General features: G+C 38.0%; 2 protein-coding genes across 4 annotated transcripts in view; one reads left to right on the top strand and one right to left on the bottom strand.

The window, feature by feature from the left end:
* LOC146489815 (transient receptor potential cation channel subfamily A member 1-like) overlaps positions 1-19,888 on the top strand; it is a 35,610-nt gene extending 15,722 nt beyond the window's left edge. For all 3 annotated transcript variants that reach the window (XM_085102858.1, XM_085102850.1, XM_085102871.1), the window contains exons 8-29: positions 657-790; positions 1,639-1,687; positions 2,658-2,849; positions 3,110-3,196; positions 4,294-4,379; positions 4,663-4,824; positions 5,249-5,363; positions 5,941-6,110; positions 6,655-6,739; positions 8,132-8,188; positions 8,612-8,698; positions 9,396-9,466; positions 9,867-9,972; positions 10,694-10,816; positions 12,282-12,436; positions 13,294-13,354; positions 14,029-14,100; positions 14,967-15,173; positions 16,025-16,093; positions 16,630-16,740; positions 17,780-17,883; positions 18,428-19,888. In XM_085102858.1, coding sequence (XP_084958984.1) covers positions 657-790; positions 1,639-1,687; positions 2,658-2,849; positions 3,110-3,196; positions 4,294-4,379; positions 4,663-4,824; positions 5,249-5,363; positions 5,941-6,110; positions 6,655-6,739; positions 8,132-8,188; positions 8,612-8,698; positions 9,396-9,466; positions 9,867-9,972; positions 10,694-10,816; positions 12,282-12,436; positions 13,294-13,354; positions 14,029-14,100; positions 14,967-15,173; positions 16,025-16,093; positions 16,630-16,740; positions 17,780-17,883; positions 18,428-18,566 — 2,442 coding nt within the window. In that variant the 3' untranslated portion in view covers positions 18,567-19,888. The remainder of the gene's footprint in view (positions 1-656; positions 791-1,638; positions 1,688-2,657; positions 2,850-3,109; positions 3,197-4,293; positions 4,380-4,662; positions 4,825-5,248; positions 5,364-5,940; positions 6,111-6,654; positions 6,740-8,131; positions 8,189-8,611; positions 8,699-9,395; positions 9,467-9,866; positions 9,973-10,693; positions 10,817-12,281; positions 12,437-13,293; positions 13,355-14,028; positions 14,101-14,966; positions 15,174-16,024; positions 16,094-16,629; positions 16,741-17,779; positions 17,884-18,427) is intronic.
* Positions 19,889-23,873: 3,985 nt separating this feature from the next.
* Positions 23,874-25,865, bottom strand: LOC146489816 (ras-related protein Rap1-like). Its single transcript, XM_085103092.1, has one exon. The coding sequence runs from the start codon at positions 25,336-25,338 to the stop codon at positions 24,679-24,681; it is 660 nt and encodes a 219-aa protein (XP_084959218.1). The 5' UTR covers positions 25,339-25,865; the 3' UTR covers positions 23,874-24,678.
* Positions 25,866-26,079: the final 214 nt, after the last annotated feature.

Here is a 26,079-nt window from a genome sequence, read left to right on the forward strand (position 1 = left end):
CTCAGCAGGGATTTTCTTAGCACCTTTAGCAATAAACTGTTCAAGTAATGATGATGATGAGGATGATGATGATGAAAATAATAATAATAACAATAATGATGATGATGATGTAAAATTGAATTTGAATTGGATTCTAAGCCTTGCGATACTGATGTAGTGTTCTTACCAACTCAGACCTTATGCAAACCAAAAAGGAGCTGATTATTTCTTAGTTTATACTCTATGATACGGTTGAACCCACAGATGATACATCAGAGTGAAAGTAAATGTATGAACTATGATACAAAAAAAAAAACAAAACAAAAAAAAAAACATGCAAAAGAAATGATCGTGGGCGCGGCACTCCCGAAAAAACATAAAATCAGTCATTGAGGGGTCGAACTCTAATACACTTCTTTGCGATACTTTCTTATACAATCAAAATTCAGATCGAAAGTAAGTAAGCAAGTGAGTGAAATTTAAAACAAACATCTTACGCGGTGTTAGTTAGATGTCTAATTTTTAGATTTTTTTAGATTTTAATCACAGGCATAGATTTTGATTAAACTAATATATAGCTAAATGCCCCAGGCACGGTGTATGCAGCTAGGCCAACATTTGGAAGGCCATTGGCTTGTTGATCAGTGTTGAATCACATCTGTAAATGTTTTCTTTAGTCATCCGACGGCAGTACCCCTATTCATCTGGCTTCTTCATACGGGTACATGGACATCCTGGATATTTTGATGAAGGCTGTGGCGTTCATCGTGGACCCTCCTCCCGATCAAGATGGAATGCTGCCTATTCACAAGTAAGACTAAAAGAACAGCAAATCCTTTTGATACGTGGGAGTCACAGTTCCTGTATATCGTGCAAAAATGATAGCTGTAAAATGTTCGCGGGAAATTTCGCGTCACGTATAAAAACTGAGAAAAGTTCAAAGCTTATAACAAAAAACTACATATTAACTTGTCGACTGTTACCCCTGCTCGCTTTATATTCCTGTTTCCAGTTTAGCTAGCAGATACGCCCTGCCACAGTACAGTGCATCCGTCGACAAACGTTTCGATATTTAAGTTCAGAGAACTAAAAATACTTGGCACAAGGTTCCTCGATCAAATTTGAGAAAGCGGGTAGATTTTGTGGAAAGTGAGCAATAGCGTTTTGTTTTCTCCTCGGGCGGATTTTCAGTCAATAGTTTTGAACAGTCGAAAGGTGATTATGTGACTCATATCGTATCTAGAGGCTTCAAGTTTACTCAGTCTGATATACTGAATTTACAGGGTTGAATGCTTCAAATGATTCATGCAAGAATCATTTGTCGTCGAACTCCTGTACAAACCCTATCCTCGTCTTGTTTGCACCAGTAATGCCAGTCAGCGCACGTGAAAGGGTTTTTCGAGTAATGTCTTTGCATTGTCTCCTTGTAACTAATTGTTTGCTCGTTTGACCTGCGAAAAAGTTCAGAATTAACCAAGCGAAGTCCTTACGGACTATTAACTCGAAGCCTATAGTCCATCAGTAAGTAGGTATTTTTCAAGCTGCAAAGTTATCGGAGCCTTCTTCTTCTTCTTCTTCTTCTTCTTCTAGATCTACCTGTCTATCTTTATGATCAGTTTATGATTATTAACATTGTCTGTAATTCATCTTGTTTACCAGGGCTGCCCAATCAAATCACGCTGAAGTGATTTCCTACCTTCTCAGACAGGTAAATATTTGGACAAGACTTCAAGCAAGGGTAGCTTATACTTCCTAATCTCGCATTTTCCTATTCTTCAAATCTCGTACAAAATTGTTTTCACTATTCTTCGTTTTTGAATTGTCAACGTTTTATTTAAGGTATGTAAAAAAAAAAAACCCGTGTTGATTAAATTTCTAACTTAGCCTAGTCACGCTTTTGACTAAGGTAGTATCAAACAGCTGTATAACTTAAATTATTTGAAAAATATAAATGCCCATTTAATCCCTAACCACCTACCTAATATTCCCTCAAATGTCGCTCACGTGCACCAATTTTATTATTCAAGCGTAAACATGGTGTGTAATTCGATCGTTATCTAAACATAATTCTGATGTGGTTTGGACTTAAAGCAAACTTGATTGTGCTTGATTGTTTGTAAGAAGTCAACAGCACTGACAAAAAAACACGGCTGACTTGGAAGCCGTTAAATTGCACGTGTCATGCTAGCTCTTTGTGAATAGGTTGTTTGCATTGCCGCCATGTTGGAGTACAAAACAAAAGAAAATTTGTTCAAGTAGAAAAATCTTATTGTTCCTTACCACAAACATGGCTGCCAGACGTCACATGCAAATCATCAATAGGCCATTTCTGACGGTTGTTTTAACCTCATTATGAAAGCGAGGCTAAGTGCAAAGTTTTTATCATGAACGTTAATTTTTATTCATATGCAAACAAAACTGATTTTCATATGAAAAGCTTTGCCCTTAGCCTCAATTTCATAATGAGGTTCACAGCAACTCGGAAATGGCTTATTACAATACAATTGCCTAGCTAATGACAGGAGTACAAAACAAACAAAAAAAAATAATACAAAACAAACAGACAGACAAAAATAAACATAGCAAACAAAAACGAAAACTCTCAAAGGTTGTTAAAACTAAGTGATTCAGAAATAAACAGCGACAGTACTTCAATGTAAATTTTCCTCTTTTTCTAGGATGTTGATCAAATTAACACAACAGACTACGAGGGCCGCACGCCTGTTATGTTAGCAGCTCAATGTAATTGCCATGATACAGCTAAAGTTCTGTTGGAGTACGGAGCTAATGTTGATGTTAGGGACTCGGAGAACAAAACAGTTTTGCATTACGCCATCGGAAGCTCTGATATTGTCAAGGAAATCTTAAAAGTAAGAGCTCTTCATACCTTTGTATGTATTAAACTTTAGTTTCTAGTGCACTTCCAGTTACAGTTTAAATAAGGGTGAATTTTTTGCTACAATACACATGCATATATATCTTACTAGGTGTGTTGATCTGCAGCACCACTGTATGGGCTTTACAAGTCGTGCTGAAGTTTGCGAGCTAGTGAAAATACAAACAGCATCTAAAAATATGCGTTGATTCTTAACACCAAAACATCTAAGAAATTTATGTTATTTATTGTTAGGACGTGAAGGCGAATTCTCTTATAAGAGCCAAAGATCGTCTCGGTAACACTCCGCTTCACTACGCAGCATGCAAAGGATGTGTGAAGGTAGACTGAAAATTCCATTTTGCATGAATTTCAACCAATCTAATTTATTTAACTTCAGTGCCTAGTTCAAAAAGAGACAATGATTAAAACATAAGAAAGAGTCTATAGTGTTAAGTTACCAAATTAAAGTTAACGTAAAAAAGTAAATAAAGGTATTAAATGAGGCAAAGAGTTTGCATTACCCAAATAAGAAGGCTAATCGAGTGGGTCCTGGGTGACACAAACAGCTGAAAACGACCTGCCTTTCAATTTTAAAGATGTCTTTGAAATGACTTAATCCTATTTGGCTTGAGGTTATTTTGACTTACTGAGGCTGGGTAGAGTACGCGGGGGGTGTGGGGGAGGGACGGGGGACACAAAGCCCCCCCCCACCCCTTCGTACCTTCAAGACTATTTAGACTATGATAATGAAACCTGAAGGGTATATTGCACGTCCAAAACTATGTTTTAGGCTATAACAAATGGGACGATGACATCATGCGATGGGGAAATTACGTTAATATATTAAACAGCCGCCATGTTAGATCCACCATCTTGGATTTCTCGATTTCTTCGAAACCTGTAGAAAGCCATTTAAAATTAACTCAAAAATAATGAAAACCAATAAAGCAATGATAAAATGGTTTAAAAATGTCAAAGTAACGACAATAAAGTTAAAAATTTCTTAAAAGGCAAAAGACAAAAAAACAAAAAGCAAAAAAAATCCAAATTTCCCAAAATATGGCTCTCAATATCTTGTTGGCCATAGAAGCATAAGTCAGATAAACAATTAAATGTCAGACCAAATCGTTGCCAGATAAGTTTAATGAAAACTCACAAAATTTGGTGGTCCTTGCTTAAATACTAAAAGAGTTATGAATATTCAAAGTCAGCGTGGACGGCTTTGTGCCACCATCCTCCAGGCTGAATAGGATAAGAGTGGAAATCTTTTTTGTTTTGCCGCGTCGTATGTTACCTCTTGGGCGAACTCCTTCAGATATTTCGTACTCATGGCATGCAACTCACCATCCAGCTATTAGAACACATTTGTTTGTTAGCTGAAAGAGCGTTTCAGCCTTGAAGGTTTGACTCTTACAAACGGATCTTTTGTAATTTAGGATGCGTCCATTATAATGTTAAAATACAGAGCAGCAGCTACCATCACAAACGGCGCAGGAGAAACCCCATTACACATTGCGGCAAGGTACAAGCTTTAACTTATTTTATTGATACAGTTATTTTTTACTTGGTTGTCACACATACATTGAGATGGTCAATAATCGAAACTGTACGTTAAGATATTGGTGAGGAGTGAAAACTGTAGGGCTTTTATATTATTAATCCTTTAGGTGGTTTGTATTGACTATCCTCGATTTTATTTTTTAAATTCTTATTTTCAACTTTTTACATAAAAAAAATTCGAAGCAGTATTTTTATGTGTCTTTATTTAGTAGAAATAAAAATCACCAACTTGTTTTTCGAGTCAGATACGGCTGCATATCCGTTGCTAAGAAACTGATGGAAGGGCGTGGAAAGAGAACTGTTAACGCCAATGATGTTTATGAACGAACTCCTCTTCACTTTGCGGCAAAAGAGGGACGTGATGAAGTCGTGGAATTATTTCTCAAAAAGGGCGCAAAAATTGACAGGTCAGAGCGAACTTCCTTGGTAATGTATACTCGTTTCATAACAGATAGTGAAGTCTTTCTTTCTGCTTTAATATTTATTGTTGTGACTACCACAAAATAACGGCTCAATTAAGCAAGGCATACTCTAATTTGGTTAAAGGTCCGGCCATTTAACCATACTCAGAGCTAAAAAAAAACCCAATGAAATGCCATGACATCAGTTTTCTAGTCATCCGTGAAAACAGTCAGCAAGTCACAAAGTATTTTATAAAAGCAATTCATACATATATAAGCATGCATGGCGCGCAGGCAAATCCTATGAAACAGCTGCCAATAACAGTCATAGTCGTATATCCCTGATCACAGGTGGACAACTTCACACATCAGTAATATTTGTAACGTAATTTCAATAGGCACCCAGTTAACATGGTTTATTATTTTCCAGTGATGTTCACGGTCAAACTCCTCTGCATTACGCGGCTCTACAAGGATCGAAAAGATCAGCTGAACTGATTTTGGCCAGTAAACCAGAGAGCCTTAATGTCACTGACAAAAATCAGGTGCGTACAGGAAACATAACAGTGTATCTCAGCTCTCCACACACGTGGATGAAAAAAGTAAAAAATTGCTTGTAGTGAGTATTCGTGGTTGATCACTTTGCTCCATAAAAAAATCAGAAATTAAGGTAAGTTCGACCTGTTGGATCATTTGCACTTACTTGATGTGTTTTCTCTTAAAATGCATGTCTACCTACCACAGATATGGGAAATTGTTTTGAAAACACAAAGTGGAGTAAGGCACAATGTACCATTTGTCCGTAAACCTGAAATCAGTTGAGCACCATGTTTCTGAGTGACGCGGAAGAATCAGTGAGGGACACAAAAAGCGTTGTAAAAAGAAACCGCTGTAAAAGGGAATTACAGGGCATTTAGTTTGAAAGCTATCTTTTGACGCACGAAAAACAATTAAATTATTTTTTCTCATCTCTTGTAACAATTTCCGCCAGGAGTTTCATCAGTCATGTTTTATTGGACCATGGGCTGAATTTTCACTGAAATGTTTCTTCAATCGTTAGATTTAAATTAGCAAATTCATCGTTTAGTAAAAAATGTCACAAGTCCAAAAATTCCCTCATAGAACACTGCACTCCACATGGCAGCCAAAGGAGGTCACGCTGAAATCCTGAAATACCTGCTTTCCAAACCAGAACAACTGGTTTCGGTAAACGAGAGGAACCAGAATATCCTGGATATCGCCATTGAGGCAAGACAGGAAGCGGTTGCTATGGGGATCGTAGAACACAGAAGGTAAAGAGCGTTACTGTTTTAACTTGTAAACCTAACTCTCACAGTAAACAAGAAACAAACTCAGTTCCTTGAACATGTCAAGCTCAATCTCGTTTGTTGTTCTTGCTCCGGGAGTTTTTTGGGTTCTCTTTTTTCCCTCTCAGTTGACAAAAGCGAACATTGTCAGATTTCATTTCGATCTGCTATCCGAAAAACTCAAGTTTGTTTAGCTCTTGAAAGATTAGTTTCAGATTAAGATTAGCTTTTTAAAGTAATGTTTAAAACACGAGCAGCAGTGTTTTATCGGGATTTAAAACCAACAGGCGCAGCCGAGGGGTTTTAGACCCAATAAAACACGTGCTAAACCACTGCACGTGATGTTTTATCGACCATTTGATAGGTCAATGGGCTTATGAATTATTAATGAGTTTTTGAAGTACTCGTTCACGTGGAGTGAACAATTTCATCAATCATAATAACTTAAAATGACCGAAGATAACGGTCGACTTATCAGAGCGTTGTATACTTTCGGTGTTTGAGTTTAAAGAAATACTTTTTATTTCAGATGGAAAGAAGTTCTCCGAAGCACCACCCATGGGTCTCATACTCAGATTCAGCTACTGGTACAGCATATGCCGGAAGTAGCAAAGGTACTCAGCTAATGAATAAATGACTACAGTGAAAGATCGTCACCGTTATCAACGCAACTGAAAAATTCAGACTTGAACGAGATTTCCACCAGAACAGCCAACCACTATCGATCGCATTCTCGTCGAACAAATCTTAAGCAATTTACAATCCTTTACCAAGGTCCTAAAATCTGGAACTCTCTCCCAATAACAATTACTTCTTCATCTAGTTTTTTTTTTCACCGTTAAGAAAAAAAAATGTTGCAATTTTTATCTATAAAATCATGAATTGACTAAGCCCACATACGCAGCACAATACTGACAGCCGAGATGGCCTCTCTTATAAGCCTGGTGGTTTCTTGAGGTCGCCTCGCCATTATTGTAAATTCGATCATTTCTTCTATTTTAATTAAGGCAAAGAAATGAATAAATGATGAAGATTCAAAGCCACAAATTCATTAATTTGCGATAGAAGGAAACATTGGTCGAATGTCAAAATTTGCACTGTGATTCGTGTGCGGCAGCTATTAATATTAACTTTGCTCTTGTTTTTAAAGCAGCAGCTCATGCGTTGCCACTGATTTCTTATTCAATAGTAAAGTTCGCTGTTAGTGACTCTTGTAACGACAAAAAGAAAAGATTATTTATAACGAATGCCTGCATTAGTTTGGTATAGATCTGTTTGAAATTCTAGGAACTGTTGTTTGAGTTTCGCAATTTTACCAACAAACGTACGGCATCTCTGCCCGCACTCAAACCTGTCTTTGTAAGAGTGGCGATTTCTGAATTGTTATATTGAGTTATAAGTAAAGGTTTACTTATACATAGACAAGTGAAAATAAACGATAAAACCGAACAACGTTTCGGGGTCGTCATGACGCCATTATCAAGTTCGAAGTGATAGAAATAAATGAAGTCAACGTCAGAAATAGTTTACTAAAAAATTAACATAATGTCTGAATATATAATGTCACGTAAATAGTTTAGCTTGAATTGAGTCCGATTGGACATTGAGAGATGGTGTTAACTCTCTAATTAGCACCATTTCGTAAACTAAGCAATCGAAGTTATTTCTATTAACTATTTCTGACATTGACTTCATTTATTTCCTTTACTTTGAACTTGATAATAGCGTCATGACCACCCCGGAAACGTTGCTCGGTTTTATCGTTTATTTTCACTTGCCTTATATTGACTTGAGGTAAAATTAAGGTAAAATTCACAGTTTTTCTAAGTTCAGTTTGGAAAATTTATTTATGTCGTGAACATTCTGCTTAATGTTGTTTAATATAACTGCGAATTGTACCACCGGCTTCTCCTCTTTTTATAACTTAGAAAACATGACAATTTCAGCACTTCCCGGTACAGGAAACATGTTTTAAAAGTAATCAAAAAAGTTAAAATTAATTGCAGAAATTCCTCGACCGCTGTATTGTGGAAGAAGGTGACCCAGAAGATGAAAATTACAAGGTAGATTTACTTCACTTTTCATTTCTACATAATGAATTTGAATAGCTATAGAACAGGCGGCCGACGCCTGGATCATAATTGGATACGAGATATATATGTTGTTTTAAATGCCGCAACAGTCGTCCATTTTTTTAGCCTCTAGATTTTTTTCGAGGAATTAGCAACTTGATTCACCCATTAATTGTAACATTGTATAAGTATTACATTCAGTTGCAGGAGATCTTAGCAAGCTCTACTGAACTTTTCTAAGAAGACCCCCCAGTCATTGTTTACAACCAATAAAAAAATTACAATTAATGGCGCTTTTTTAAGCTACATGCATTTTCCATCCTAAATATTACAATTTATGTATTTCTAATGTAAATGATCCTGTATATGTGAACGTTTTGAACAAACTATTGTTTTGTACTTTATTATATTCAGGTTTCATACGATCTTCGCTTCATTCAAGGAATGCCTGATGAAAAGCGAAAAGAAAAGAACGCAAAGGAGTCACTAAGCGCTCTTCATGTAAGATTCCATTCATACACATTTACCGTAGTATGAACAAAAAAAAGAACTATGTACGGTTAGTTATTTGTCTTGGCAGACACTTTCTGTTCCAAGGTGTGAGACGTTTTCGAAAACAAAAGAGGCCTGAAAGCTTCAAGAAACAGATATTTCTCAAGCTGACAAATATCTGAATACATCTTTCAAAATCACTTGGAAGCATATAAAAAACATTGTGAAAGTCAGAAAATTAGTGATATTGCCTTGGGATACAATATTCCCTAGTTGTTAAGAAGATCCCACGTCATTGCCTAGCATATTCTGCAACAGAATTATAATATTTTGACAATGAGCCAAATAAAACTCTTAATCGAGATATTTATCGTTGTCATAGTGTTAACAACATTTGGGAAACCTCTCGACTATAACTGATCGTCAACGCTTGGCCTTTAACTTTAGGACATTGGTTTGGGACATTCGTAGGGAAAGAAGACCTTATATGTAGATGGTACATTAAAGCTGGGAAATAGATAGCCTCCCACGCAGACGTTCTCAGGGGTTCCTGCCACACGCGGAACGTGTGACGAACCCCTAAGAACGTTTGCGTGGGAGGCTAGGAAATAGAAGATATAAGGATTCCATTGTAGCAAATACTTTTTGGCTATTCATAGTGACACTAAATAGATTCTCAACCTTTTGATTTTCTATTCTTGTTCAGACGATGGTGAAGTATCAGCGACTTCAGTGTCTCACGCATACTCTGTGTTCAGTTCTTATGGATATAAAATGGTATGAGATTTATAGAATACTCTAATATCAGAAAACTTGTTGTACTTGGCTTATTTTCGTTTTATTTTCTAACCTTCTGACACTTTCCTTTTACATTTTGAACCTCCCCTTCACCTATGCAAAACCACAGTACAAGAAATCCTTGCCTGACAGACAGACAATCTGACAGACAGACCAACGCAATAAACAAAGACTGACTTAAGAACAAACAAATAAACAAACAAATAAAGCAAACAAGTTGCTCGTTTCGTTCAAAGATCAGTTTCGAAAACGGTTGAAATATCGCTCTGTTATATTAATGAAAGTGACTTGATCCTTCGAAAACAAGCCAGGTTAATTTGATTTATTTTATAAAAGGATTAATAGCGGTCATTATTTGGTATGCTGTTTAACTTGCCAGGCGCAAATTTGGCCTTGTATGTGCATTGCTGAACCAGTGTGTTTACATCCTGTTTGTGTTGCTTTTGATGGTAATGATGAAAAAACAAGTGGACTCAAGAGACCAGGTAAGTGTTGAGTTTACTTTCATATTTATCTCTGAGAATCAAGATATATAAAGGAACTGGCCATAGCAAGTTTGTTCGAAGAGGACCCAGCTTTTCTGGGATATGGGGGCTATCGTGGTCACCTATCTCATAAACATTACCGACAAAATTTTATTGGTTTTAAAATTTCAGTTGACACAGTAATATTCAGTTAGCAAGAGTCAGCATTGCTAAATAAACAAGAAAAGTGAGGTTTGAATCTCATTTTCATTTTTTTTTATTGCTCGATAGAGGGGTGGCTATGCCAAAAAAGCCCGCAATCGTTTAAGGGTTGGGGGGGGGGGGGGGAGTGCAGGCAGAGACCACCATCTATTTTGTGGGTTGGTGGGCTCTGTTCAAGTATAGTAGTTTTGACCACTTCCCTATTAAGCAATATTTGTCCAGTATGAATTTAAAACTCTCCCTGATTTAGAGCGAATGCACTTGACGTCATAGCCACCATTTCGCCGCCATGACGCCATCGCCGCCGTATTGTTGTACTGTCAACGAAAGGTTATTCATTTGCCCGTTTTGTTATGGTAAACCAACATGGCCGCCACGTCACACGCTCCATAGCCAGTGAGCGGACACCTTCAAATGTTGAAGTGCCATCATTTGGAATCTCATTGACCAAACAGTTGAAAAATCTGAATAGCAGGAAATCGAAGGTTGTTTGTAATTCTTGTGTTTCTATTTTTCATAGGGACATGAACCTCTGATAGCGTTATGTTTTGAAGACGACTGGATTCATGCCACGGTGTCAGTTTTTCTCATTATCGCATGTGGATACAATCTGGCTAAAGAGGTCTTCCAGATGTTTGACGAGGTAAGCACTGCATGAAGTAAGATAAAGATGTCGGTGGTTTGGTTTCTTACCGCAAGAGAGAAAATTATGGGTTACGATGTCCTATTGTTTCATGGAGTTTCCGCTGACAGGTATGAGCATGAACAGACCGATCGCTCCACGACAAGAGAATAGTCTCTTGTCCACGATTTGTGTACATTGGGTACAAAATCTCCTATTGAAAATTCAGTCGGAGGTATTCCATTGTACAATTTACCGGAACTCGCTTGGGACGCCGGGAAGACGGCGGCGGCAGCGGGGACACAACTTCAACTCAGCTCAACTCAACTTTGTTAATTTCTAAAACCTTAGTTACAAAAAATAAATACATACACAACCGGGATATAACAAAGGCTAATCGAGGAGGGTTGTGCAAATTGGGCACGTCAGAAAGCGTTGGATTTAACGAGCAAAACCAACTGCTATGGAGGTGCGTTATACATTTTGGCACATTTGCCGTTCCCCGCAAAAGAACAATATGAAAGTTGACCAAATTCATAAAGTTCGGTGGAGAACATGAAAACTCGACGGCGAATTTTCGTTTCCTTTTTTGAATTTGAACGCCTCCTACTCCTATTAATCTTCTAGTTAGTTCAACCACATCACGCAAATTGAACGAGTTGGAATAATTTGCGAAGTAGTTTTTAAAAAACGAAACTGTCGTTGCCCTCGTAGTTCAACAGCGACGACGGACTTCAGAAAAGAAGTATGGGTTAAAAAAATATAAGTCTTCTACTTACAACCGAACCGAAATTCACATTATTTGGGTCTAAACGCTAGGAAAACACTCCGCTCTTTTTGCTTATGCTTTTAACCGTCATCTTTGGTCTATGGTCTGAAATGAATGTCCAGGTAAGAAGGGCCCCGCACTAAATTTCATTTTCAATGTCAATCTTTATCATATGTTTACCAATTTTTAGCTTAATTACACTAGACCGAAAGTCGCAGCTTTCACTCGCGGTATGTTGGTCTCTTGGCTTAACAGATCCCTAAAGTGGGAATCTTGGGCTCAAACCAGTTAATATTTTGATATACTTTCATTTTTAATCAAGTTCGTCAACAACTTATGTACGGTTCTAATAACCATGACTCACCGTTAGACATTTTTTTTAAATACCAAACATGTGACGTCTTGTCGCATGGAAAAATTTCCCATCGTTTGACCGTTGGAAACTGGGGATAAGAACAACAAATGATGGACCCGCGAATTAACTGTGCACTGTATGTTAAGTGCTAAAGTGAACCCATGAAATTCCCACTGAGTGTTAGCCCTAGTAAGGAAGTGGGAGATCGCACGAGGCAAAGAAAAAATCTTCGACCTCGGCGAGAATCGAACCCACGATACTCAGATTTGACAAGAAAAACATTCTGATGGGAAGCAAACAGCTTCTTGACGTTTGTTTACTTTTTAACTGGTGCACTTTGTTTGTTTGTTTTCTGTTTATAGGGTGTGAAGTATCTATGTACTCTAAATAACTGGTTGGAAGTGACCCTGTACGTCTTGACCCTCGTGACGCTTGTCCGGCCGCGTTCTGAGGATATTTCTGAAATGGGAATTTGTGTTTTTCTTGTATGGATTGTACTTCTGCAATACATCAGCAAGTAAGTCTCGTTTCTATTCTTTAATCATCACTGAAAATTATCTTAAGCGCACGTATTGCTGAAATATAGGCCTGAATAAATTTAGTCCTGAATAATTGCTTTAGGTTTTCCGAGCCAGCTACGCCTGTCTCAAACTCCCGAAAAGATTTTGGACCCGAAATACTATTTTACATGTACAAAATTCGTTGCCAAGAACTTCAATTCTTAATAGTTTTGAAAGTATAAACATTAAAATTTTCTAAGATTAAGAAACACGTTGTGTCAGTTTGTACGAAAAACAACCGGCAATCTTTAGAAAAGGGGTAAGAAAATTACTTTTTCGACCCAAAAGCTCTTCGGAAGCTTTGAGAAACGAACACCTGATTAGTCGAAAGTCAGTTAAAACCAAAGCAGGATTAAGCTCAACCAACGGTGTTTGAAGATTAGTCAAATATGAATAAAATTGTTAGCATTCCTTATATATTTGTAAGCTACAGACCTACAGTAAATTGAAAATTTGCATAATACTTATCTTGTACATGTTAAAAAAAAACTGGGTGCAGCGGAAATCTTTTTGTGTACCTATTGATTGCGAAAAGTATCTGTCATTGGAACACTACCCACTAAATTACTCAGTGATGCCTCTGCCCTGGCTTTTGGTCTACCTGCTTCACATAAGCTTTATGAGGACACAATGCTCATTTTATACCAACATATTATATATGACTGTTCGGTGAAAATGAAGACTTGACGATGCAAAGACGAAATGAAAGACTCTTGTTCACGGCTGGCAACTGTGCGGAGTTGAATGTAGCCAGCTATAACGGACTGTCTTTTTAGTTTGGAGTTGTGACTAGTTTTGTTCTTTTTTGTTTCAGATTTAATTATGTTGGATTGTACATTGTGATGATCACTAAGACCATTAAAACAGTTTCCAAGGTGAGTCCAAGCGTTCCTTTGGGTAACCTTTCCCACGAGTATTCCTTATAAAATACACTACGTCACGGGCCGGTGTGCCACTCCCAAGATTGCGTCTGAGTGTATTTTTTACGTCGTTTTGATCTGAAATATGGTGTGAATGTTAAGACCTTCTTTTCCAGGATCTTTTCGCTAGTGAAAACCAAGATAGCATCATCCACCCTCTTGGTTTTCACTACCGGAAAGACCTAGAAACTAAGCCACGGAAAAACTGGCAAAAATATCGGTGCTATGATCCCAAAAACTACACAAATAACGAGTGGTTGAAAGGTATAAAATGGTCTATGGTAATTTATAATACTGTTGTTCATAAAAAAACTTGGTCAAAAAGCCATGATTTAAGTGCGTTGTAAGTTTGCATATTTATTCACCTTTTTATCTTATTCAAAATTTTCCTATTAATTGAAGATTATAAACTTGACATATTTTTGCCATACGTTATTTTCAATTTTGACATCGTGAATTTATATATATATTACATTGTAAAATAAACATTTTTTGACTTCCAAAAGTGATTTTCTTAACTAAAGTTAAAGTTAAAGCCAACATTATACTGATATAATTTAACTGTAACCAGTCCAGGAAATCCAACGTTCTAGTCACTGAAGCCTAACATTCTTTTTTCACTGCTGTAGGTGATGGTCATTCTGCTTATTCTCCTGGCAGCATTCGCTTTCTCACTTTATGTCGTCGTGCCTAAAGATGAGGTAAGTTATAGAAAGAAATAAACCTTGAAGTGTATATGTATATTTTTTTTATTTTCTTGATCGAATGTTAATGTTGTTCTCTATGAAAATCGAAAAAAGAAATTCGTTTTGATATTTTCTTCTCCGCTTTTGAGGCTTATAGAAGCGTCAAATTGCACTTCCGGTTGAGTACAATATCGCTCAAGACGGGAGACTGGGGACCATGAGTAGGGCTGCGACACCAATACAAGAACACAAGTTCTGTGGTTTCTCTATTCCTCAGTTGTTTTATTCTGAGTATTCAACAATCCCATTCATATTTTCGTCCACACCGTTTACTTCCTTTGCACACGAAAAACAATTGAGGAAAAGAGAAATCGCAAGACTGAGCGTTCTTGTATGACGTCACATCCTTACTATCCCCAGTCTCCCGTTATGCACGGTATTGTACCCAACCGGGTTTGTCACTTTTAGAAGCCCTAAACGCGGGGATGAAAACTTGACGAGAGATTTTTTTTCGATTTTTACATCAGAACAACAGGAAGATTCATCATGGAAGTAAAAATGCTTAAACGCGTGATTCGGGGGGCGGGCAGGTTCAAAGTACGAAACATGATAGGGCATGGGTTTTTGTTGGATTTTGTTTGATCTGGCTCTGTTGCTGGTTTCGTATAGAACTGCTACACCGTGCGACGAGTTCCAATAAGAACGAAACAGCTGTCCACGGTTGCAGCCCTGATTTGTCGGTTTCTGTCGGGTTGTTGTCTCGCAAAGTCAACTTTTTCACGTAGTATCAGCCTTGCAGTTTGTTAAACTTTCTACTACATTCTAATTAAGCGAGAATCGATCGATTTGTCACTATTGTACGTAACTGTGATATTTCGCAGGCTGCAAACAATGGAGACAATACAGGAAATCTTCGTTTTAAAAACATGTCCTCATCATTTGCGGCGACGTTCTTTATGATGCTCGACAATTTGCAGTATGATAATATACTGTTAAACTACAATGGAACTCCAGGCAATGGATTGGTTCTGTATGTCCTATACATTGCCTATTGCTTTATGATGCCCATAATATTCCTTAACTTACTGGTAAGTTACTGGAGTCTGTTGTTTTATTTTTATGTGTTATTAACATTGTTAAAGGGCTGAAGAAAGATCTCATGAAGGCCTTTCCGAAGTTCAGATATATCCTAAGGACTGTTTTTTAACAGCAGTCTATTGCTATACTAACAATGGACTATTACTGCACGAACCCTGGATTTATATAATCCAGTAGACCCGGATTGCTTTAAGATGCTGCTACGCGAAATAATTTGCAACTTGCAATGAAATGCCCTCGTTGGCAACGCACTGTTGTAGAGGGCATTGCGTTACATGTTGCAGAAATTATGTTACACGCTACAATGCATCTTGCAACGTTTAGAGAAGTAGATTAGTCTACTTAGTTTCTCAGTGCAACTCACAAAGCAGGTTTTAGTCGTGAGACGTGGCGAAGAGGGGTCAGGTTACACGTGCAATTTCGTTCAAAACTTGTCCCCATGACAACAATTGGTTTGCGTTGGAAGTTGCACTATAAATCGATGCCTCGTGTTACAGCACGTCACCTTTAGTTAATTACAACTAGTAAAAGTAATTACTAACACTAATTGAAAAAATATGAAAATCCTGATGGTTTTTTGGGGGTTCGATTCCTGGACTCAGCGTCCTATGTGGCTTGAGTTTGTTATTGGTTCTCATCCTTGCTCCGAGAGGTTTTTCTCCGGGTACTCCGGTTTTCCTCTCTCCTTAAAAACCAACTAATTTCCAAATTCCAATTCGATCTGAAGAGTGCCTTCAATTAGGGCTTTGCGCTAAATACGTTGACACTAAATTAAGTGATTATTTTATTTATTTTTTATGCGAATGTGCGTTGTGATAATTCAAGTTTTCTTTTATCTCAGATCGGTTTAGCTGTGGGAGATATTGATACCATTCGAAAGACGGCTGCTTTGGAAAGATATACAAGCCAGGTATGCATTGTTGGTATGTCCATGTGTTATTTGAGATTGCATCGTTTTGGGAAAAGGAAGGAAAGAAGAAAGGAAAGAAGGAAAAGTGAGCAGACAGAATGTGCGAGCGATGTCTTTTGGTAGCATACCACCAAACTGATGCAATTCTTTAGAAGCCATTCGCGCCCCTTTTTATGCCATGCCATCGAGTAAAATAGGAGGGAAGTCTGGCTGCCATGACAGCAACGCCAAGGACTGAGCGTCGGTCGAAAACTCCGTTTGAAAATTCCGTTTGATTCGCGCGCACCATTCGTATTTCAACGCGTTTATAAACCAACAATTTTGGCTTATTGAATTAACGCCTCAGGTTTTCAGCTTAATATTGAGTTGGCATGATCACTAGGTAGTTTAAAAGAAGGTGAATCCACTTTCTAAAAATTTGTAGTTTAATTTGTGGTTTGTGCAAATTGTTTAAGTTGGGAATAAGTTGCACTTGCCATCAACCTTTTTTTACTACTGCGTACGCAATTTATTTCCGATTTTTTTCTGTTTATTAGGTGGAACATTTGTCTCAGCTTGAACGCGCCATTCCAACCTTCATTCTCAACAGTGTGCAGGTCACAGAATACGTTGAGTATCCTAACAAACCAAAGAACCTCAAAACCAAGGTTTGTGACAAGGTTACTTAATTAAATATAAAGAGAAAAGTTTACGTGTGGAGCTTGGACAGTGGGTAATTACGCATGTTATCGTGTTAAAAAAGATCCCCGACCAAGAATAAAACCATCAACCTAGCACAAATCTTTCTCTTAATAGATTTTATCATCAAATAGATGTATACGAAGTACTCAGTATATTAGTGGTATGCTGAACGTATAAAGATCCCATCTTGTAGGACCATAATTCTGTCATTGACTTGATTGATTCATCACCATTTTCATTGTTATCATTAGCATATAGACCTAGAGACCTAGCCCTGGTTGTCCAAAGAACGGATAACTCTATCAAGAGGATAAAATGTACTCCAACCAATATATTTTATTCGTTGGATAGCAACTTATCTACTGGATAAAGTGATCCTCTCTTTGAACAACTGGGGAATATGAGAATATGGCCGGCCCCTCTGAGCTCGCCATAATTGTTCTTGGTGGGTAGAACATTCGAGCGGTGATCATGTACAGATAGTCGTAGGTCAATACACACTGTGGTTGGTTTCCTTAATTTTGAGCCTTCTTTCGTTTCCATTACCTGCCAACCACCTTCTCCTTCTATAACTTACTTTGTTAAAAAGGAACTCAACTGTTCGCAACTAGATTATGTTTTTTGTCGGTATCACTTTTCTATTATTGCTTTTTGGCTAATAGACTTGCGAGTATCGAGGTTGCGCGAACTTTTAGCAATGAAAATGAAGGAAATGCCAGTAAGCTTCTTTAGGTTTTTGATTGATAGTGGTAAAGAAAAAAAATGGCTTGAGGTTTTTTTTGTTTTTCGGGTTTTCTGAGTACACTCTTAATTTGACCTGTTTAGGTTTGCTAGGCGGAATTCTTTTTGTATAACAGCGCTTTCGAGATGCAACCTTTCTCATCGCTGTTAAACGTTATGATGAGAATAACAGTGTTCTGTTCATCGAATTTTAGGCGCGTAAAAATAATCAACTCGATAATGTTATTGATACGTCAAATACGAGTTGTTCTTTTTCATTGCCAGATTGTGGATATACTTGTTAAACTTCTGTCGCCTCGACAAGAAGATGATGAGAAGCAGGAAATGGCCGCGGACCTAAGGGAAACAATTGAGAGACACGATGAACAGTGAGTACAATTTAAAAACCCTGGAAAACTGAACTGAATAACCAAGCCTCTCATCAATGAAAAGAAGTTAGAAATCTTGAGTGCAGAAACTGGAAAGGGTAGGATGACTGAACTCCACGCAATTTTCGTTGGTAGAACACTGCACCGGTATCCCAGAGGTTATGCGTCGGAAATACCCGTCAAGAAGGAATTTTGTGCAGGCTTTGTTTTAACAACTGTTTAACTTATGTACCTAACTTCTGTGGTCCGCTAGTCCTCATTCAGTGTTGCTTTGAAGGTCGAACGAGTATCCAGCCATTCATTGTTTTAGCGGCAAACAACACCGATGAGGAGGAGGGCGGGGGGGGGGGGGGGGGGGGTAATGATGCTGAGTTGTTGTTGTTGATGAATGAATGTAACGGTGAATTTTGTTGGTCTACAAAAAGTTTCTCAGCAGTTTTGTCCCAATTTATAGTAAAGTAAGTGAACCCTTTTATGTTCCAACTAACCAGTGAATGTCTCCCATCTCAGTTGTTTACTGTTTTATTGTATTTAATTCTACTAGGTTGAGAGACATAACATCATCGCTTAGAAAACAGAATGCAATGCTCGAAGAACTTCGGGACATCTTTTTGGATAAAAAACGAAGACCCAAACGAGACGAGCCAGCCGAGGATCCCAATATGACTGAGTTTTATGTGTAACAAAGTACACCTCATGGATCTCGAGCCTGGCCTAGTGCGGCGTACCGCTGGTCTTGCCGCTACGGAGTGCAGGCACTTCGGGTGATCTTCCAGCCTCGTATCGTACGCCGTTTTGTTTTGAAGTATTACTGATTTTAAGAAGGCACATCGATTTAAGCTGGTGTACAATTGCAAGCACTTGATACAAGCGTCAGGACGAAACGACTGAGTTAAGTGGAATGTTGAAGGTTGAAGACAGAAGGCTATAAAAGAAAGCAAGTGATAAAAGCATTGTATAATATCACAAAATACCTTTTTAACAAAGGTTATATCGATATCATGCTGATTGACAAAACTGAATGCCAAAAAAATTAAAACCAGATCATAGATTTCTGGTCAGTTAATCTGTTTAAAGAAGTAATATTAGAACGGAATCAAAAGCAGAAAGCTTGCCTGACGAACATTTAGAAATTATGGATAAATATGATGGCAAAACATTGGCTAAACAGGAACAAGCTGGCAAAAGAACGGCTTGATAGATGCTGTCTTGGTATAAGACAAAATATGCTACAGTGAACGTTAAAGTACTTTCCATTTGCCAGACTGACTTGCTGTCCAGACCGGCCGGTCTGATAAATCAGATGCGTCATTTTGAAACGGCTGGTGCTGCAAAATCTTGAAGAATAATCACTCCGAAAATGGTACATGCGAAGGACTAGGATCAAAGTTATCATTAAAATTGGTAGATTCCGTTTAGTACGAACTGACCTCTCTTGCAATTGGTTGGACACTTGTGACAAATGGAAAGTGCACTTAAACAAAGGCATAACGAAACAGCACTGCAGTGAGCTCAAAGAATTGAATTGATCATGAAAAGTGGAGTGTATTAGGGAGTGGAGAGTTCATTCCTATCAAATCATACACCAAGATATTTCGTTTTGTGAAACGTTTACGGTTATTCGAAGACTTGATTGTGAAAACACCTGTCAATTTGCGAGTATCAGAGTCGATCCGTACAGGGTCAATTTCAGTTTTACACAGTTTCGTGTATAGGAATATGTGCGAGGAATAAACATATTTCAATCATTTCCTATAAGAATCCTAAGTTTAGTTGTGCTGAAGATGAAAATGTTAATGTTAACATAATCAGTGACGACTTCATTCAGTTGTTAAAAGCCTTTCATCAACAATGTTCTGGCACTTAAAGCGCACTACGTTTTGTTTTCAAAGAAGAGTGATTGTAAATACAAAGTACTTTTCACAAAACAGCCCATTATTTTAGTTAATGGGATCACAAGTCGATTATCCGATAATGAATAAACAAAGAAGCAAGCAGCCAGCAAGTCTGTTCTTTTATTTCCTTAGCTTCTAATAATTGTTTTGGTGGCTGGTGGAGGCGGGGGGGGGGGGGGGGGGGGAGGGGGGAGTGGTTTGTTAGTGAAGACAAAGGAGTAGATGGATGGAGTGCATCACAAGTAAAATAACTGACAAAAGAGTCTGTATAATAAGTAAAACAAATATTACAATGCCAAACGTCGTTTAAACGGACATCATTTAACAAAAATGCAAGAATAGCCGGACGAACTTTTAATGTTTGGGTCTACATCATTTTCGACAGCCCTCCACAACTCGCCCATCTACCCTCCCCAGAAACCTGAAGCGTCCCCCGGCTCTCCAGCCATGAACACCATGGCAATTAATTCCAATAGTATAATTGAAGTTCTTCGTAATTGGTTTAAAACCTATAATTAGTTATTAAAGTATTGCCAGCGAATACGATGACACCAAGTAGAAGGGAGTTGGTGTGCTAGGTACTCACAAAGCAGCATAACATCGGAGTATTTATATTTCACCGTTAACTATCTCACAGGCAGGATTTGGAACTCCGTTTGAAATTTAATATGTCTCATATTAAACAAAGGGTCCGTGCAACTTCGCTTGATTCAGAATTATCATCGGCACAGACACGATCTGGTGAAACTAGAATTGAACACGGTTTTGGAAGCCTAAAATCTCATCGCCTTAGTTTGGACTCAAAAGTCGCGCAGATTCCACAACACAAGTTGCTCTCAGAGGTTGACGACAATCTATTGATCCAGGAAATTAAAGCTCGTATAATTTCTTCCGAGGTCAACGAAGAGAGGAGAAAACTACGACGATCAAGATCTGTTCAAGATTTGATCAAAGCATTTGATAACGTCCAGTTCGATGCCATTTTAAACAATGGGGGTAGAACCACCGTTCGCTTTCTTCTTGGTAAATTTACATTCCACGAGCTTTGTGAAGAACTGCGGAAGAGAGGACGGGATGAAGATCTTGAGAATCATAATTCACAAGACATAGGATATTTTCACTGGAACGGATTACGTAGAATATTTTTTCCTAGACTCTCTAGAAACCTAAGTCAGAGCTCTATCGGTAAAATGTCAGAAACTCCTATGGTTATTATTCCTGAAATAGTTTCACCAGAATGCGGGCAAGAGCAAGATAGTTCATTGGACAGTTTTGAAGCTTGTGAGGAGAGTAAGGTATCGGTTGTCAATAACAACTGTTTATTGCAGCTCCCAAAGACGGAAAAGAAGCCATGCTTCGAGCCTGATTTACAAAAGGAAATATCAAGTCCATTCCAATCGTCAGACGAGGAAACTGAACTAAACGAAGACGAAGATGCGAATTTTTTCGATGTGTTAGACGAGATTATTACGCTAAAGAAGACCTTATGGGGTTATTCCCGAGATATGGAAGAATTATCTACAAAGGTGACAAAACTGAGAAACGAGCTTGCAAAACTGCGACAAATGAGGACTGTTGACATGAAAACTTGCTAAAAGTTAGGTTTTTGCTGTACTACTAGTCAATCATGACATTAGAGATGTCAGGAAACTTTAGTCCGATAATTCATAAGGGCCATGCATTCCCTTGAATGACTTGCACATTTTATCGAAATTTAATTGTAATGAAAACAGGTCAATAGTAGAATAACTTTTTATCAGGGCCGCAGCAAGAGCTAGCAAGCATGAGGAAAGACAATAATAATAATGATAATAATAATAATAATAATAATAATAATAATAATAATAATAATAATAATAACGGTTTATTTACAGCATATTCACATAAAAAGAATGTGGCTCTTCATCTGTGAAGGCCTACAATACTAATTATTTAATAATTTTTTAATATTTAATACTAATTAATACTAATTATTTAATATTTATAAGAAAGAAAGAAAGACAAGACAAGGCATTAACCTCGACTAAGTTTTATCGCGAAATTAGGAAAAAATATCCATAATGTTAGATAAAAACAAAAAAAAATTGGAAATAGAGTTTACAGTTGTGTCCTGAAGGCTAAACCCTCATAAAGTGAGCGAATTCAGGGGAAAATTCAAATGATTCCAGAGGGCAAGTCGTTCAAAATTAAATGTGACTGTCAACAAATTAAAGTTATTCAAATGCGGCTGCCGGAATGCCAGAACAGTTTTGAATGGTAAGTTCGCAAGACATCCAAACCCGCCCAGTAAAGTCTTAATTTCCACCGTCACGCATCTTAAAGGGGCAGTGTATTTTTAGTGTCACTTTGAATAGAGAATCAACATATTTGTATTGATGGGAACAATAAAATTATGGTTCAGTTTTGTTAAAAATAACCCTAGCACTAGGGCGCATGACCTAGTATCATTGATTTTTGTCTGCAGTTGGCTAGGATGGAATGGATTGCAACTTGAAACAATTGGTCTAGTTTTCAAGTTCCTCCTGTGAGTTTTGGAGAAATTGCTAAAAACTTATTATTTCATATTTTCCTTCTGGTGCTGTTAGAGCGACTTCACGTTTTAAATGGCGTTCTTAGTCAAATATTTGGGCAGTTTCGGCCAACATACAGCGAAATCTCTGTGATCGTACCCCTTTTTAAGCAAAAGCCATAAATACGTTCTGGGCTGAGTTGCTCGAAGCATGGTTAGCGCTAACCATTGGTTAAGAGGTATTAAAACCTATAGGTTGTCATGGCATTTAACCCAGTTTGGCGCTAACCATGCTTCGAGCAACTGGGCCCTGGTTGTAAAAGGTGGAAGGCCTACACGGCTCCTACTCCATGTTGGTCGCCTTCCCTTTCGTCTTTCAACCAATTTCGGTTCTTGCGTTCATCTATAGCGAGCTTACTATGAATTGGAGGATCTGACGCTGCTTCTTAAACCATATTTTTAACCATATCTTAATGTCTCCTCCACCATACCACTGGGACCGTAGCAACGACACGGAGCAGGAAGGAAGTGTGCAAGCATTACACGGCCCAGGAGCGAGTACGAATAATGTTGACTTGTAAGCAATAAAAATACTACCATTTTACACTTGAGCGAGACTGATTTTTGAAAATTATCAATGAAGAAGTACTAGAAGTTAAATTTCAGAGCTTCGAGATTTCAAAATGTTCGGATAGAGCATTTTCTCAGATCCCCCTAGACCAGCTAGTGCCTTCGCGCGCACAACGCTTGTAGCGAATCTGCACCGTTTGCAACGTCTTACATGGTTGGTCGAAAGGACAAGAGAATGAACAACAGAACAATGCTCCCAACCCTAGAAAAACACAATGCATTTGCAAGTTTTCAGGGTCCAGTGAAAATACAGCTTTTGAAGGGTGCAGATCTTAACTGACAACACTTGCTTCGCCTCTCCGCTCCTGAAAGTCCGTCTACGGCTGTCTTCGGGCTTAAGTTAAGAAAAATTAAACGGATCAAACTATTTCTCATTTTAGTCACATAAATTCTAGGCTTTTTGAAGAGACTTCTGAGCTTTATAGCTTTACCTGAAAACTTGCTCAAAACAGCCTGGGGCAACGTTTAATTTGGAGAGTCGAGTGTTGTTAAAACTCTATTAGGTTGCATGAACAAGCCTCAGGGCAATGGATTTAATTATCTTTGCGTGTATGGCGTGATTCAAAGCTCCGGACTTACGTAGTTGGCGGTATTTACGGCGTTTTCACGAAGGCAAACGAATAAGCGGCGAACTAGTCGTTTAGGCCTTTTCTGATGAACAATATTTCTGAGAGGCTTCGCTAATTTTAGCTTGATCTTAAATGTTCAATTAATTTTTCATTAAAAGTGGAATACAAAGATTCAACTATTGATATTGATAAAGATTGCTGTCATTCCACAAAATACGCGGCAGGCAAGGTTTATGTCGCAGCTTCAAGTGAATGCCCGAAGACAGGCCGTGATTTTCGCAGTGTTTTGAATTGTCAGATTGTGCGTATATGAGCTGTTGTTCAAGATCTGTTCTTGCAGTGCCTGATTAAATCCTTGCCGGAGCTCAATTTAAATAGTGAAAAGATTTCATGGTGGTTAATTATAGAAGTTTCGATTGCCATTACGCATACAAATTGCTTTCGGAAAAGCGTTGGGCAATAAATCAATGATTGGACGTTTTTATGATTTCCTCATGCGAGGACGTCATTGTCAAGCTCTATAAGTTTATTGATAATATCAGTCTATAATGTATGTTAATTAAAAGCTAACAAAGCTGAATGTTTATTTCTTCGGTAAACAATTAAAATTCTTGGGTAAGAAAGACAGAACTAGGCGATACGTTTAATTTGAAATTCTGACTCTTGTTGTGCATATACAAAATAAAATTCCGTATAACATAAGTCTTGATTCACTTAACTGATGGAAAAGAGTTGGTTTTAACCCTATTATAAATAAGAATTAAATAATATCAACTGTTTGTAATAGTTAGGACAAACATGATCGAATTTGTCGACGGAAACGGCCGTTCTTTGTATTTTGAAAATTAAAACACCTGTTTCATGCACAGCTGAGTTACTGCAGTTACTAACGCGTGCTTTTCATACATTTATCATAGCCAGTGTGCAGTTCGCGAGGCCTATAAATTATTTCCTGGCCTTCCGGTTACAAATTATCGCTATGACGATTTCAAGTGAAGTCATCAATAGCATTTCACCATTTTACCAAAGACGTACAAACACCGGTCGCATTTTTAACCGTCTGGATATTGCAGCTTGTATTAGCATCGGTTACAGCGTGAAATTGAAAGCCGTTCACTCTTTGTAAGTTACTATGTTCAACTCACCGTTCCTTACGCTGTAAAACTTCAATAAAACTTAGAGACCACTTTTCTTATCGAGAAACTTTCATTTTCCGTTGGATCAAAGAGCTGATTCTCCTAGGCGGGGCACGATGGGCTTTTTCTTTAGCACATTTCTTAAACAAATAGTCCAACACTTTGTAAAAGGTATCTTCGACGTTGTCACCCAATTTCGCCGAAGCATCAAACCAGTGACAGCCATATTTAGCCTCAAGATGCATACCCACACTTACATTAAGACCTCGTTTGTCAAGGAACTTTGGTTCGATCAAGTCGGGGAGATCAGTTTTGTTGGACACAACTATTATTGGCTTGTCGAAATCTTTCGTTGTAACATTGCATTCGCGGACTTCTTCCATGTAGCGTTCAAGCTTTGAAAATGATTCGGGGCGATCCATCGAGTACACCAACAAAACTGCATCAGACTTCTCCATGTCGACTCTTCTCATGGCTGGAAATTCGTACGTTCCTGACGTGTCGATGATTTGAAGCTCACACTTCTTGTTCTTGAAAGCTAAATGCTTCACATGAAAGTCTTCCACGGTGGGTTCATGTTCAAGATTAAAATCAATTCCGACAAGACGGTTAATAAGCGATGTTTTACCAACCGCCGAATCACCAAATACGGCGACAGTAAACTTTTGTAAATAGTTTTCTCCTTCATTATCTTTTTCTTCCTTCCCCTTCGGCATGGTTAAGTCTTTCTCTTGCAACAGCAAAGCGAAACACTTGTTATGAAATCTCAACACTTACTTTCGCAATAGTTTCAACCCCACTGAGCTAAATACTCGCGGCAAACGAAGCTAACGACTTTAAGTTACGTTATTCCGGCGGAAGTTATGTTGAAAAAGCGAGCATAAAACGTAAGGAAGGCTTCAACCGATGACTTCTCTGAGTAGATCCACTTCTATCACGTCTTGTAGCTTGGTTTCCAAGGGTTTTACAGATTAAAGAACCATCTATCAGTTTCTTGACTACAACAGATTGAAATTTCTCGTTTCACAGGAGTAGCTAACCGCATACTCGTTCAGGCATATCCAAACTATTGTGAGCAGCACATGATTTGTACAATTAAATCTACGGCGATCTTTGTTTAGAACCAAAACTACATTAAAAACAATGATGGATTTGCATATGTCGGGTAATGAAATTGTACAAGGACAATGTTCACTAATCTTGTAGAATGTCTTTAGATAATCCTATGAAAGCGTTGTCTGTTATGGAAATCAAATCGAAATGTTTATAGAGTTCTATTAGTGATGCACGAGCTCTTCTCGATAAAGTACATTAATTCTCTCGCGTTCATTAAGCGTTCACACATTTTATGCATACACCGTCATTCTTAAAATTGTCCATAAATTACAGGGTCAGAAATTAACTTTTTTAAACAGGCGCCAAGTGGCGACTGAAATTTTTTTTTCAGTCGCCATATG

The sequence above is a fragment of the Pavona decussata genome, unplaced genomic scaffold (assembly GCF_977016875.1).
Source record: "Pavona decussata unplaced genomic scaffold, jaPavDecu1.1 SCAFFOLD_3, whole genome shotgun sequence".
In the NCBI taxonomy this organism is placed as follows: domain Eukaryota; kingdom Metazoa; phylum Cnidaria; class Anthozoa; order Scleractinia; family Agariciidae; genus Pavona; species Pavona decussata.

Excerpts from the sequence above, each read along its gene's own strand:
- LOC146489816 (XM_085103092.1), bottom strand. The coding sequence starts at position 25,338 with ATGCCGAAGGGGAAGGAAGAAAAAGATAATGAAGGAGAAAACTATTTA.